This window comes from Canis lupus, chromosome 12 (assembly GCF_003254725.2).
Source record: "Canis lupus dingo isolate Sandy chromosome 12, ASM325472v2, whole genome shotgun sequence".
Lineage (NCBI taxonomy): Eukaryota > Metazoa > Chordata > Mammalia > Carnivora > Canidae > Canis > Canis lupus.
The window spans coordinates 35,754,330-35,766,168 of record NC_064254.1 but is presented as its reverse complement, the minus strand read 5'-3'; the positions used below and the strand labels follow the sequence as shown (position 1 = coordinate 35,766,168).

General features: G+C 42.7%; 1 protein-coding gene across 3 annotated transcripts; it reads left to right on the top strand.

The window, feature by feature from the left end:
- Positions 1-2,490: 2,490 nt before the first annotated feature.
- EEF1A1 (eukaryotic translation elongation factor 1 alpha 1) lies at positions 2,491-6,589 on the top strand. Of its 3 annotated transcripts, none has more exons than XM_049092247.1 (8): positions 2,491-2,755; positions 3,753-3,930; positions 4,194-4,373; positions 4,488-4,784; positions 4,886-5,036; positions 5,123-5,379; positions 5,458-5,692; positions 5,803-6,589. In XM_049092247.1, the coding sequence occupies exons 2-8, from the start codon at positions 3,787-3,789 to the stop codon at positions 5,925-5,927; spliced, it is 1,389 nt and encodes a 462-aa protein (XP_048948204.1). In that variant the 5' UTR covers positions 2,491-2,755; positions 3,753-3,786; the 3' UTR covers positions 5,928-6,589. The 3 variants fall into 3 exon arrangements, with proteins under 3 accessions (XP_048948204.1, XP_048948205.1, XP_048948206.1); XM_049092248.1 differs by lacking the exon at positions 2,491-2,755 and adding an exon at positions 2,953-3,093; XM_049092249.1 differs by lacking the exon at positions 2,491-2,755 and adding an exon at positions 3,419-3,442.
- Positions 6,590-11,839: the final 5,250 nt, after the last annotated feature.

Sequence of the window (11,839 nt, the reverse complement as noted above, 5' to 3'; positions counted from 1 at the left end):
TGAACTACAATTTTGGATGCCATGTAAAGCTTTCAAGTACTCAACTTTCAGTCTTAAGTCTTTGCTTCCTTCCCTCATGTCACTATTTCTTCACATTTTCAAAAATTTCCTATTCCTGTTGAAATATTTATATGACCTAGTATTATCTCCAATAATGTTCAAACCTAAACCATTTGAGATTTGCTTAAGAAAGTATGGAAAAAGGATGCCTTGGTGGCTCAGCAGTTGTTGAGTGTCTGCCTTTGGTTTGGGGCGTAATTCTAGAGTCCAGGGATGGAGTTCCTTTCTCCGGCTTCCTTCATGGAACCTGCTTCTCCCTCTGCCTCTGTCTCTGCCTCTCTTTCTCTGTCTTTTATGAATAAATAAAATCTTAAAAAGAAAAAAAGGTATGGAAAGTAATAAATCTAGTATGGCATCCTAATCTTAGTCTGACATAGCACACCATGCAGTTCATATTACTATGATTACAAATATGACAGACTATGGGAATCTAGTTCCAAGAGAATAGTCATTAATATCTCCAAGGAAATAAAAAAGAGCAGAGGTATCTGCATTGTTCTATTGGTAGTGAACAATCTTAATTGGTATTTCTCACATTTTTATTTTATTACAAATATTGACAAGCATATCAAGATGATTTTATTCCACATATATATGATTGGGTAAGGGCACTAGGAAAATACAACGTGAAAAAATAATTTATGAAAGGAAAGAAGCTAGAAAAATAGACATAGAGAATGCTTTTTTGCTGGAAAAAGATATATTAATTTCTAGGGAAACTTTATATGGCCTAAGTTCTTTCATGAAAACTCTCAAAATTAGAAAGAGAAGGCTAGAAACCTACTAATGAAGAAATTAAAAAACCTTATTTTTAGAAGCTTATATCTACAAAGAGTGGTAAAACAAGAAGATATAGGAAGGCTCGTTCAGAAGACTTTTTTTTAAACTTTTTTTTATAATGCTTTTTTTTTTAAGATTTTATTTATTTATTCATGAGAGACAGAGAGAGAGGCCGAGACAGGCAGAGGGAGAAGCAGGCTGCATGCAGGGAGCCTGATGTGGGACTCGATTCTGGGTCCCCAGGATCACGCCCTGGGCTGAAGGCAGGGCTAAACCACTGAGCCACCCGGGCTGCCCAGAAGACTTATTTCATTTACAAAGTAAAAAAAGGATTTGGGGTTGTGAGAAGTAACTGAAAACTAGGACTAGAACTATATTCTACAATGAAATAAAAAGTAAGCACCATACAAGTTTGCCTTTAACTGCTTCCCAGTTGTTTTATATATTAGTTTTCCCCTTCCAATTTGATCGTGGGTTCCTCTCCAAAGGAGAATTTATTTTGCACATGCCACAGAACTCGCTTAGCACTGGACACATAGTAGGTTTCAAGCATTTGTTAACAGATTGGCTGGAGGAGTTGCAGTGATGTTCCACACATGGAAGAGACATACTGATATAGTAACTAGCTCATTAAAAATAAAAGTTCCTTCTTGAAAGTATTTCTCAGTCTGCCCTGATTGCCAACCAAAAAGGCCTCATCCGGTTTCGCCCTAAATTTATGCTCAAATGGAGTTAAAATCCATTTAACAGAAAATGAACTAATTTATTTAAATGGGCTAGGCCACCTTTAAGAAGCAGTGATTCGCAGCAAGTGTTGGGGATAGGAAATTGGGTGGATAAGCTTGCTGAAGCCGTAGATCTTAGTTTCTACTTGAGATCATGCGGAAAGACTGAATTTGAAAAATTCTTTTTAGGTTGCTCATGCTAGCAATCAAATGAGTGTACACTGTAGAAAAAATGTACCACGAGAGTAGACACACATAGGGTCTTTCTATAACGTAATGAAACTAGAGTTAAAAGGCAGACTGTGGGATTGAAATCTATTCTGAACTGAAGAACTAGACGTCTGGAGTACCATATGGGGTGAACGTGTGACTCGGGCTTCGGTAAAAGCAGCGGGCTCGGACTGGAACAAGCCAAAAGGCTAGCCCAAGAGCACATTCGTCCGGGTCACGGCCACCGAGTTGAAACCCTTGCGGATTCTCCGGCTGTGAAGGCGGCCCCCCGGGTCCCTCGCTGCCCTGGGAGCCCGGGCCTTGTACTCTCCAGCCCCGAGAGGAAGAGAAGGCAGGGGCGAGGGAGGAGCCAGCCCAGGGCGGACCTGCGACGAGCGGAGGAAGCGGCTCAAAGGGGCAGTCCTGGACCTTGGAGAGGACCAGGTTAAGAACTGGAGGTATACTGCGGAGGGAAGGCGTACTCCAATCGCCACACCATCTTTGCAGTTAAACCAGGAACCGTAGAGGGCAGATTCAGTACTTCCCCGCAGGGCCGCCTCCTCGCCCCCCCGCCCGCCCCTTCAGCTGGAGCTGAGAGTAATTCATACAAAGGAGGACTCGCTTCAGCCTCGGGGAATCCCAGGGACCGTCGTTAAACTCTCACTAACATAGAACGAGCGGAAAGCTCGTCCCCGCCTCCCCACCCACTCACTCTCGCCGTCATCGGGGTCAAGAGGAGCATGCGCGAGGAGATGTGCGCTCTTTAGTGGGCTGAGCGCACATCGCCCACGGTCCCCGAGCAGTAGGGGGAGGGGATGGCGACCGAACCGGTGCCTGATGGAGTTGGCGCGGGGTAAACTGGGAAAGTGGTGTCGTGTGCTGGCTCCGCCCTCTTCCCCGAGGGTGGGGGAGGACCGTATATAAGTGCCGTAGCCGCCTTGAACGTTCTTTTTCGCAACGGGTTTGCCGCCAGAACACAGGTGAGTGCCGGGTGTGGCTCCCGCGGGCCTGGCCTCTTTGAGCTGCCAGCGGCCCTCGCGTGCCTTTTACAACGGCCGCGCCACCGAGCCACTTTACGATGTTCTTGACCCCGAATTTCGGATTGTGAGTGGGTGGGAAGGTTCCAGGCCTTGCGCCTTTTTTTAGGACCCCTTTTGCCTCGTGGTTGGTTTGAGGCCTGGCTTGGGTGTTGTGGCGGCCGCGTGCGAATTCCGCCGCACCTTCTTGCCTGCCCTCGTACAGTGGTTTAAGCCTCCAGACGTTTGACCTACCAAAAGAAGGCCGCTATGGTTTTCTCCGTCGAGATGGTTGAGCGGAGGTTGGTCAGGACTTGAACGGGGTGGGCTTTTCCGCGGTCGTCGCGTTCTTGGGGTGTGGGGCCGCCGCGAGGCGCGGAGGGCGGCGACGAGGCCCGCTCGTCCCGGCGCACATGTCCGACGAGGCGGGGAAGGCCCACGAGCCGTGGGCGCCGCGTCGGACGCGGGAGAGTCCCGTGGAGTGGGCCGGGCGGCTCTGGTGCCGGGCCTCGCGCCGCGATGTACCGTCCTACGCCGGGCGGAGAGGCCGGCCCGCTCGGCACCAGTTGCGTGCGCGGAAAGATGGCCGCTCTCCGGCCCTGCTGCAGGCAGCTCAAAATGGAGGACGCGGCGGCCCGGGAGAGCGGGCGGGTGAGTCACCCACACAAAGGAAAAGGGCCTTTCCCTGTTAGGCCGCTGCTTCCTGTGACCCTACGGTGTACCGAACGCCGTCTTGGCACCTCCATTCCGCCTCAACGCCTTACAAGCAGGCCTTCCCCGGAGGGGGGAGGGGATTTTATGCGGTGGAGTTAACCCCACGCTTGGTGGGTGGAGACGAGAGTTGGGCCAGCTTGGCCCTGGTTGTAATTCTTGGAATTTGGTCTCTGCGAGTTTGGTCGTGGCTTATTTTCAAGCCTCCGGGACAGTAGTTAAAAGGGTTTGTTCCTACCCTAAAATTTAGGTGTCGTGAAAACCACCGCTAAACCTAAACCAAAATGGGAAAGGAGAAGACTCACATCAACATCGTCGTCATTGGACACGTAGATTCGGGCAAGTCTACCACTACTGGCCATCTGATCTACAAATGTGGTGGGATCGACAAAAGAACTATCGAAAAATTTGAGAAGGAGGCTGCTGAGGTTGGTATACTAACTTAATGAGAGATCGTTAAAAAAAAGTCGGCCAGTGTCAACTTCCCCAAAACTAGTTACTAGTCTATCAGAATCTGCTGCTTGTGGTAGATTGTTTGTGCTTGCTGAAGAGTTTTTTATCTATGTAACTTTGGGAGATAGAACTACCTAACTGTAAAGTGGAATCCGCATTTCTGCTTAAGCAGGAGTTAGGGATTTCAAGTTGGAAGTTTGTGTTTAAGTTACCAAGTAACCATTCTTAATCCTTACAGATGGGAAAAGGCTCCTTCAAGTATGCCTGGGTCTTGGATAAACTGAAAGCTGAACGTGAACGTGGTATCACCATTGATATCTCCCTGTGGAAATTCGAGACCAGCAAGTATTACGTGACCATCATTGATGCCCCAGGACACAGAGACTTTATCAAAAACATGATTACAGGCACATCTCAGGTTTGTAGGATTACTTGAAAATAACTGTAGGCTTGGGTTTTGTATGGGAAAAAAGGGGGAGTTCATCTTTTTGAGGAACATTTATTTAACAGGATGTCTTTTTGTCTTTTAAAGGCTGACTGTGCTGTCCTGATTGTTGCTGCTGGTGTTGGTGAATTTGAAGCAGGTATCTCCAAGAATGGGCAGACCCGTGAGCATGCCCTTCTGGCTTACACACTGGGTGTAAAACAACTAATTGTTGGTGTTAACAAAATGGATTCCACTGAACCACCCTACAGCCAGAAGAGATACGAGGAAATCGTTAAAGAAGTCAGCACCTACATTAAGAAAATTGGCTACAACCCCGACACAGTAGCATTTGTGCCAATTTCTGGTTGGAATGGTGACAACATGCTGGAGCCAAGTGCTAACGTAAGTGACTTCAAGGCTTTGAGGAAGTGATAGAAGAGGCATATGTTGACACTAAATGACAACAGTTTGGGGAATGCTAATGGACAATCTTGTTTTTTTAGATGCCTTGGTTCAAGGGATGGAAAGTCACCCGTAAAGATGGGAATGCCAGCGGAACCACACTGCTTGAAGCCCTGGATTGCATTCTGCCACCAACTCGTCCAACTGATAAGCCCTTGCGTCTGCCTCTCCAAGACGTCTACAAAATTGGTGGTAAGTTGAACATTGCCATTTAAAAATACGATTTATGGATTGTTCTTCACAGAAGGTATCTGACACGATGCTTCTAAATATTTTAGGTATTGGTACTGTCCCAGTGGGTCGAGTGGAGACTGGTGTTCTTAAGCCTGGTATGGTGGTCACCTTTGCTCCAGTCAATGTTACAACTGAAGTAAAGTCTGTTGAAATGCACCATGAAGCTTTGAGTGAGGCTCTTCCTGGGGACAATGTGGGCTTCAATGTCAAGAACGTATCTGTCAAAGATGTTCGTCGTGGCAATGTGGCTGGTGACAGCAAAAATGACCCACCAATGGAAGCAGCTGGCTTCACAGCTCAGGTAACACACTTAAGAGTGGCAATGTTCTCTTTGCTAGATCCTGTTTGAAATGTATTAAATGCAATTTTTTCCTCCAAGGTGATTATCCTGAACCATCCAGGCCAAATCAGTGCTGGATATGCACCTGTGCTGGATTGTCACACAGCTCACATTGCCTGCAAGTTTGCTGAGCTGAAGGAAAAGATAGATCGTCGTTCTGGAAAGAAGCTGGAAGATGGTCCCAAGTTCTTGAAATCTGGGGATGCTGCCATTGTTGATATGGTTCCTGGCAAACCTATGTGTGTTGAGAGCTTCTCTGACTATCCTCCTCTGGGTAAGAATGATTTAAGCATAATTAGAAAACTTACTGAAGCACTAGGACGTGCTATTTGTGTATAGTTTCTGATACAGTTTCTGATAGTGATCTAAAATTTGTTTTAATAGGCCGTTTTGCTGTTCGTGACATGAGACAGACGGTTGCTGTGGGTGTCATCAAAGCAGTGGACAAGAAGGCAGCTGGAGCTGGCAAAGTCACCAAGTCTGCCCAGAAAGCTCAGAAGGCTAAATGAATATTATCCCCAATACCTGCCACCCCAGTCTTAATCAGTGGTGGAAGAACGGTCTCAGAACTGTTTGTGTCAATTGGCCATTTAAGTTTAATAGTAAAAGACTGGTTAATGATAACAATGCATCGTAAAACCTTCAGAAGGAAAGGAGAATGTTTTGTGGACCATTTGTTTTTTTTTTTTTTTTGTGCGTGTGTGGCAGTTTTAAGTTATTAGTTTTTAAAATCAGTACTTTTTAATGGAAACAACTTGACCAAAAATCTGTCACAGAATTTTGAGACCCATTAAAACAAAAGTTTAATGAGAAACCTGTGTCTTGTTTTGGTCAACACTGTAGCCTTTATAGTATTCAGGTAAAAGATTGGAGTTGCACAGAACCTTATTTCTAGTGTTTAAACTGAAATTTGGGTTAACTTTTCCTGGATAGGAAACTTGGAAGTTTTTTCATCTTGTTTAAGGGCAAGAAAGTTAAAATACATAGTAAAAACAAAGTAAAAGCAATGCTATAGGAAAAGGGTCTGTTGGCGCAACACACTTTCTCTTAGATAAGCAAAGTAACACCATATGATAGTTTATAGAAACAGGTTAAGTTCTGTAATACCAAAGTCCATGTGTTGCATATAAAATTTGTATTCTATCACTATGAAGTAAACTTGTTAATGGCATGTTTTTGTTTCCTTAGTTACTGGAATGCATTGTCATATAAATGTTGAAGCACCCTAAAATGTGAGGCATTTGATAGCATTTTACTTCATAGTGGGGTTAATTGTATCTAGATAGTAGAAAAACAGCTGGAGTTCAGTCACTTAAGAACTTAACAAATTCAAGGTTGGGTGAAGAGGGCACAAACCCAGTTTGAAGAGGTGCAGTGGGAAATGTAAGGAAGGACTCCTTTGGATTGGAGTGTAGGGTAAGCTTTATAATCTGAAAATGTCTTGGAGGTTTTGCTGTCATTCCAGTAACATCACCTAATGAAGGGAATACTAAAAGATGACAGTTTGAAGTTTATGATAAACAAGATGAAAAACAAACCGCTCTTGAGAAGAGTGGTAACCTACAACAAATTGTGAATTTTAACAGTATTTGGGTGACAACTATCAAATTCTTGGCTTTGGAAAGCTGGCGAATGCTTCTTAATACTGGTATATTTGAGATACTGCTATGTGGATTTTGACCATTTGAGCATTCTTTAAAGACCCTATTTGATCCTAAAACTTATGCTTTATGAAAGGGAAGTCATTTCTTTAAGCTGCTTTGAAGTGTGGCAGAAAGCATACAGGACACTTTGTAATTAATGACAATGCTAAGTGGAATGTCTTACCAACTTCTGTAGAAAGTGACTGCAATGGAAAAATCTCCATTTAGTTCTAAACTAGGTAAAATGGTCTCAACAGTACCACCAGGGGCACTGATGAGGCCTATAAATTAGAAACTAATAAAAGAATTTCACAACTTAAAAGGAATTATTTTTCCTTTATTTGTATAAATACACTGCTTAATGTTGATTAAAGTTAACACCTTGGTGTAGGGTTTTTAAAAACTGATCATTGAATGATAGCTGACCAAATTGGAACTGTAATGTTTACTGGAAGGGATTTGTTTCGCCCTCTAGAACTGAAACTTCGGAGAAAATCACGGAAGGATAGGAAGGACAATCGGCTAGTGTACAAAAAAGCTTCAGTTTGGCTAGCTGGGATGCTTAACTCTAGAACCCAGTATGGATATGCCATTGGTTTGAGCACCACCTACTGGTAGTAGCTACAAATTAGTTTTGAAGCCTGAATTTATAGGATCTAGCAATTTAGCTCCACTGAGTATTCTATACTAGCTGCATTTTCTTGTGTTTAAAATGGAGTGGATTTCGATTAGAACTTCCTCATACTGGTGCTTGACCTTCAACTATGTTTTAAATTGGTTACCTGTTGGAATTCCCCGTGGTTGTACAGAATCTCAGCAGTTTGAAATTTGTCCCAGGAATTCTGGTGTGCTCTCAAGAATATGAAACAGGAAAGTTCAGGAGTTAGATCAATAAGATCTGATTTCTTAAAAATTACTTTGGTGCCCAGGATAGGCAGTCCGAAATAAGTTCCCAGCCGGATGAGAGCTCAATTTTATACCATTTTTAATTAACTGGTCCTGTACCTCCCAGAGAATTCATCTGGTTACTTGGGTTCTGGCCAATAATGGCTATACAAATGGTGCAGAGCCCCTGATTTTTTTTTTTTTTCTTCAAATGATCTATTCATAGGGACAGGCAGAGAAGCAGGCATCATACAGATAGCCTGACTTGGGACTCGATTCAGGGTCTCCAGGATCATGCCCTGGGCTGCAGGCGGTGCTAAACCGCTGCGCTACCGAGGCTGCCCAGAGCCCTTGATTTTAAGTAGTTTATAGTAGGGGGTGTAAAAACTTCGAGTATTATTTTAATGTAATTTGTTGATTTACATTGATAACCTCTGCTGAATTGGAATACTGAGCTCAACCCAAAACCAGCTTCTTGGCTACAGTATTCACAGTAACTGAAATGGGTAACTTGAAGGGTGACCACTCATCTTGTGTTAATGTGGCTTTAGATTGGTAGTCCAATGTTGAATTCAGTCCACTGAGTTAGGGTTTCACCCTGGAGTTAGGACCTGTACCCCTGAGGGAGTGAACAATGAGTTCTAGTCCTACCAGGGAAGAGTTGTATGATGCTTTGGATGAGAGGAGGACTAAGACCTGTTCCCTTTTGTTTACCGTGACCTTTTCTGATCTGTTTTCTCAGGTCTTTTTTCACTCCCAAACACATAGGTTGTTTTTCATCCAGGTGCTATTAAAGTCCCCTCTCATTTCCAAGTCTGAGAGTTCCTTGTTTAAAAACCAGAATTGAAGCCCAACAGATATATTAAGTGATTTTTAGAAGAGGGAAAAAATTGAAACTGCCACTTGGCTCCTGAAAGGTAGTTAACCTCTGATCCAATGGAAATCTTTTGAGAGAACCCATATAATTTTGACCTTTTGTTTTCTAAATATGATCTAAGTAGGATGTCCATTAGTCACTAGCAGAAATAAGTGAAATTATGAAAAATGGTAGAGAACTCAGAGCTGTAGTTTCTGTAGGAGAGACTTCATGATAAAGATAATGCTAGGTTAGGGCAGCCCTGGTGGCGCAGCGGTTTGGCGCCGCCTGCAGCTTGGGGTGTGATCCTGGAGATCCGGATCGAGTCCCACATCGGGCTCCCTGCATGAGCCTGCTTCTCCCTCTGCCTGTGTCTGCCTCTCTCTGTGTCTATGAATAAATAAATAAAATCTTAAAAAAAAAAAAAGATAATACTAGGTTAATGTTACTTCCCAGGTAAGCAAAAAATATTAGAAAACTTATTAAGCAACTTAAAGGTTTTTCCTTTTTTAATGTATTTACAGTTAAGATACACCCTCTAAGATTTTTTTTTTTTTTTTTTGTAAGTTCTTTTGGTAAGATTTTGTTTGAGAGAGCATGGGCAGGGGGATAAGTAGACCTCCCCACTGAATGGGGAGCCCTGACCCAACATGGAGCTTGATCCCAGACCTGAAATCATGAACTGAGCCAAAATCAGATGCTTAACGGACAGCCACCCAGCGCCCTTAATTTTTAAGTGTTGACAGATGTATGGTTTACTGCAATCAAGGTATAGAATAGTTCCACCATCTCCCTCTTCTATCAGACCCCCACCAAAATTCACTGGTGCATTGTAGGTAAATGGACTCGAACTGTCTTTTACCTCCTAAGCCTTGGTAACCACTGATATATTTTCTGTCCCTTTTGTTTTGGCAGTAACGTCCTACCTGGGTCTGTAAAGTACATAGGCCTTTTGAATATGGGTTTTTTTCTTTTCCCACTTAGAGTGATGCATTTGATTCCCCTGTTTCATACTTTTTTTTTTTTTTTTTTTTTGATTAAAGATTTGAGGGGTGACTGGGTAGGCTCAGTCAGGTTAAGTGTCTGCCTTCTGCTTTGGTTATGATCTCTGGGTCCTGGGATGGAACTCGCATCAAGCTCTGCTCTGCAGAGAGTCTGCTTCTCCCTCTCCCTCTGTGTGTACGCTCTTCCAAATAAAATCTTTAGAAACAAACTATTTGAGAGAGCCAGTGCGAGCGAGTTGGGGGAGGGGCAGAGAGAAAATCCCAAGCAGATTCCCCAGTGAGTGCTGACCCTCAGGACTCTACAAACTGAAATCAAGAGTTGGACACTTAACTGACCCACCCAGGTACCCTTGCGATCTGTTTAGTGGGACCATTTATCCATTCCCAGCTGAGGGAGATTTGGTGGTTTCCAGTTTGGGAAGGTTATGATTTAAGGCATGATAAACGGGTTCATGTGTGACTAGATTTTCATCTTGTGTAGATACCTAGCAGTGGGGTCACTGGATTGTATGGCAAATGTATGCTTTTTACAGGAAACTGCCAGACTTTTCCATTAGTGCATTGTAAACAATTTTCCAAATGAAGTTTTTAATTTCTTTTGCTGTGGCTAATTTTTTTTTAAGAAAAAGTGCTAGGTTCTATAAATCAGTGAATGATTTATTAAATTGTGCTTACTAAATCACACTATTCTAGGCACTGGGCATAGAACTGTGAACAAAATGGACAGGTCTTGCCCTTTTGAGTTTATAATCCATCAGGGTAGAGGTTAGCATAAATTAGGTAATTCTGAGTTGTGATGATGCTATGAAAGGATACTGTGAGGAAGAGTAAAAGCACACTATTTGGATTGGCTAAGGAAGGTACTTGTTCAGGAATAATGGAGATCTGAAGGACAAGTAGGAGTTACTGGAGAATATGAAAACATTACCTCCTAGACATTTCAATATTTGTCTTAGCCTCATAACAATTATATAGAATCAGAAAAATCTAAATCTAAAAGCCTTTTTAATCTATTCAAGTCAACTGAAGAATATTCATTGAAATCTTTGATTACCTCGTCAACTTGTGTGTTAACAATATTGGAGGGCAGAGACCTCACAACAGCTGTCTTAGGAGGGCAGGTATTACACATACCCTCATTACAGATGGCAGACAGGTATATAGAGTGGCTCCTAAGCCATCCTATTGCTGGTGATTTTTTTCTCAATTCATTATATTTCCTTAGTAGTAACTTTTAGTATATTTAGGCTCTTCTCTAGGATAATTGAACTATTTCATTCTATTTACAAGAATCACTAATTTAAGATGCCCTTTATAAAAATTTTTTTAAATCTCTACACCCAGTATGGGGCTCAAACTCAACGACCTTGAGATCAAAATTCATATGCTCCTCCAACTGAGCCAGCCAGGTGCCCCCCCCAACTTAGTCATATCTGAGCTAAACACTTCAGTTAACAGCTGTTGAACCTTAACAGCTGTCACATGGTTTCTAGATTCTTTCCATGCCATTCTCCTTTCTACTTTAAAGCTTTTTTTCTTCTTTTCCAGTTTATAGCTTTTAAAGTGCTTTCCCCAAAATTAAATTTGTTATAGCTGTGGATATAGATGTAATATAGTGTGCTTTTATTTGCCCAAGAGATAAGTCATCTTATTTGGACTGTAGTTTCCTAAATTGATGTATTTGGACTAGATGATCAGAATAGTTAAGTGGGGAAAAGCTGTGCCTTTCATCATCTGTCTAATGGGCATAATACTGCCCATCTCTTAGGATTGTTGCAAAGATGAAATGAGTTAGTGAGAATAGACTCTATACCCAGAGCCTGGCCTATTGTAAACAGCCAATAATAAAAGGTAACAAAGTGTAAATTATACTTCAGATCTCCTTTAAACTATGTGCATTATCAAGCACCTTTTTTTTTTTTTTTTTTTTTTTTTAAATAGCCTTTTGAGGGCACCTGGGTGGCTCAGTTGGTTAAAGGTCTGCCTTTGGCCCAAGTCACGATCCCACGATTCTGGGAGGGATGGAGTCCCCT

Bases quoted from the DNA above. Each gene is read 5' to 3' on its own strand.
- EEF1A1 (XM_049092247.1), top strand. From the start codon at position 3,787: ATGGGAAAGGAGAAGACTCACATCAACATCGTCGTCATTGGACACGTA. The intron at 4,374-4,487 runs GTTTGTAGGATT...TGTCTTTTAAAG, and splicing joins TGATTACAGGCACATCTCAG to GCTGACTGTGCTGTCCTGAT. The intron at 5,693-5,802 runs GTAAGAATGATT...TTGTTTTAATAG, and splicing joins CTCTGACTATCCTCCTCTGG to GCCGTTTTGCTGTTCGTGAC.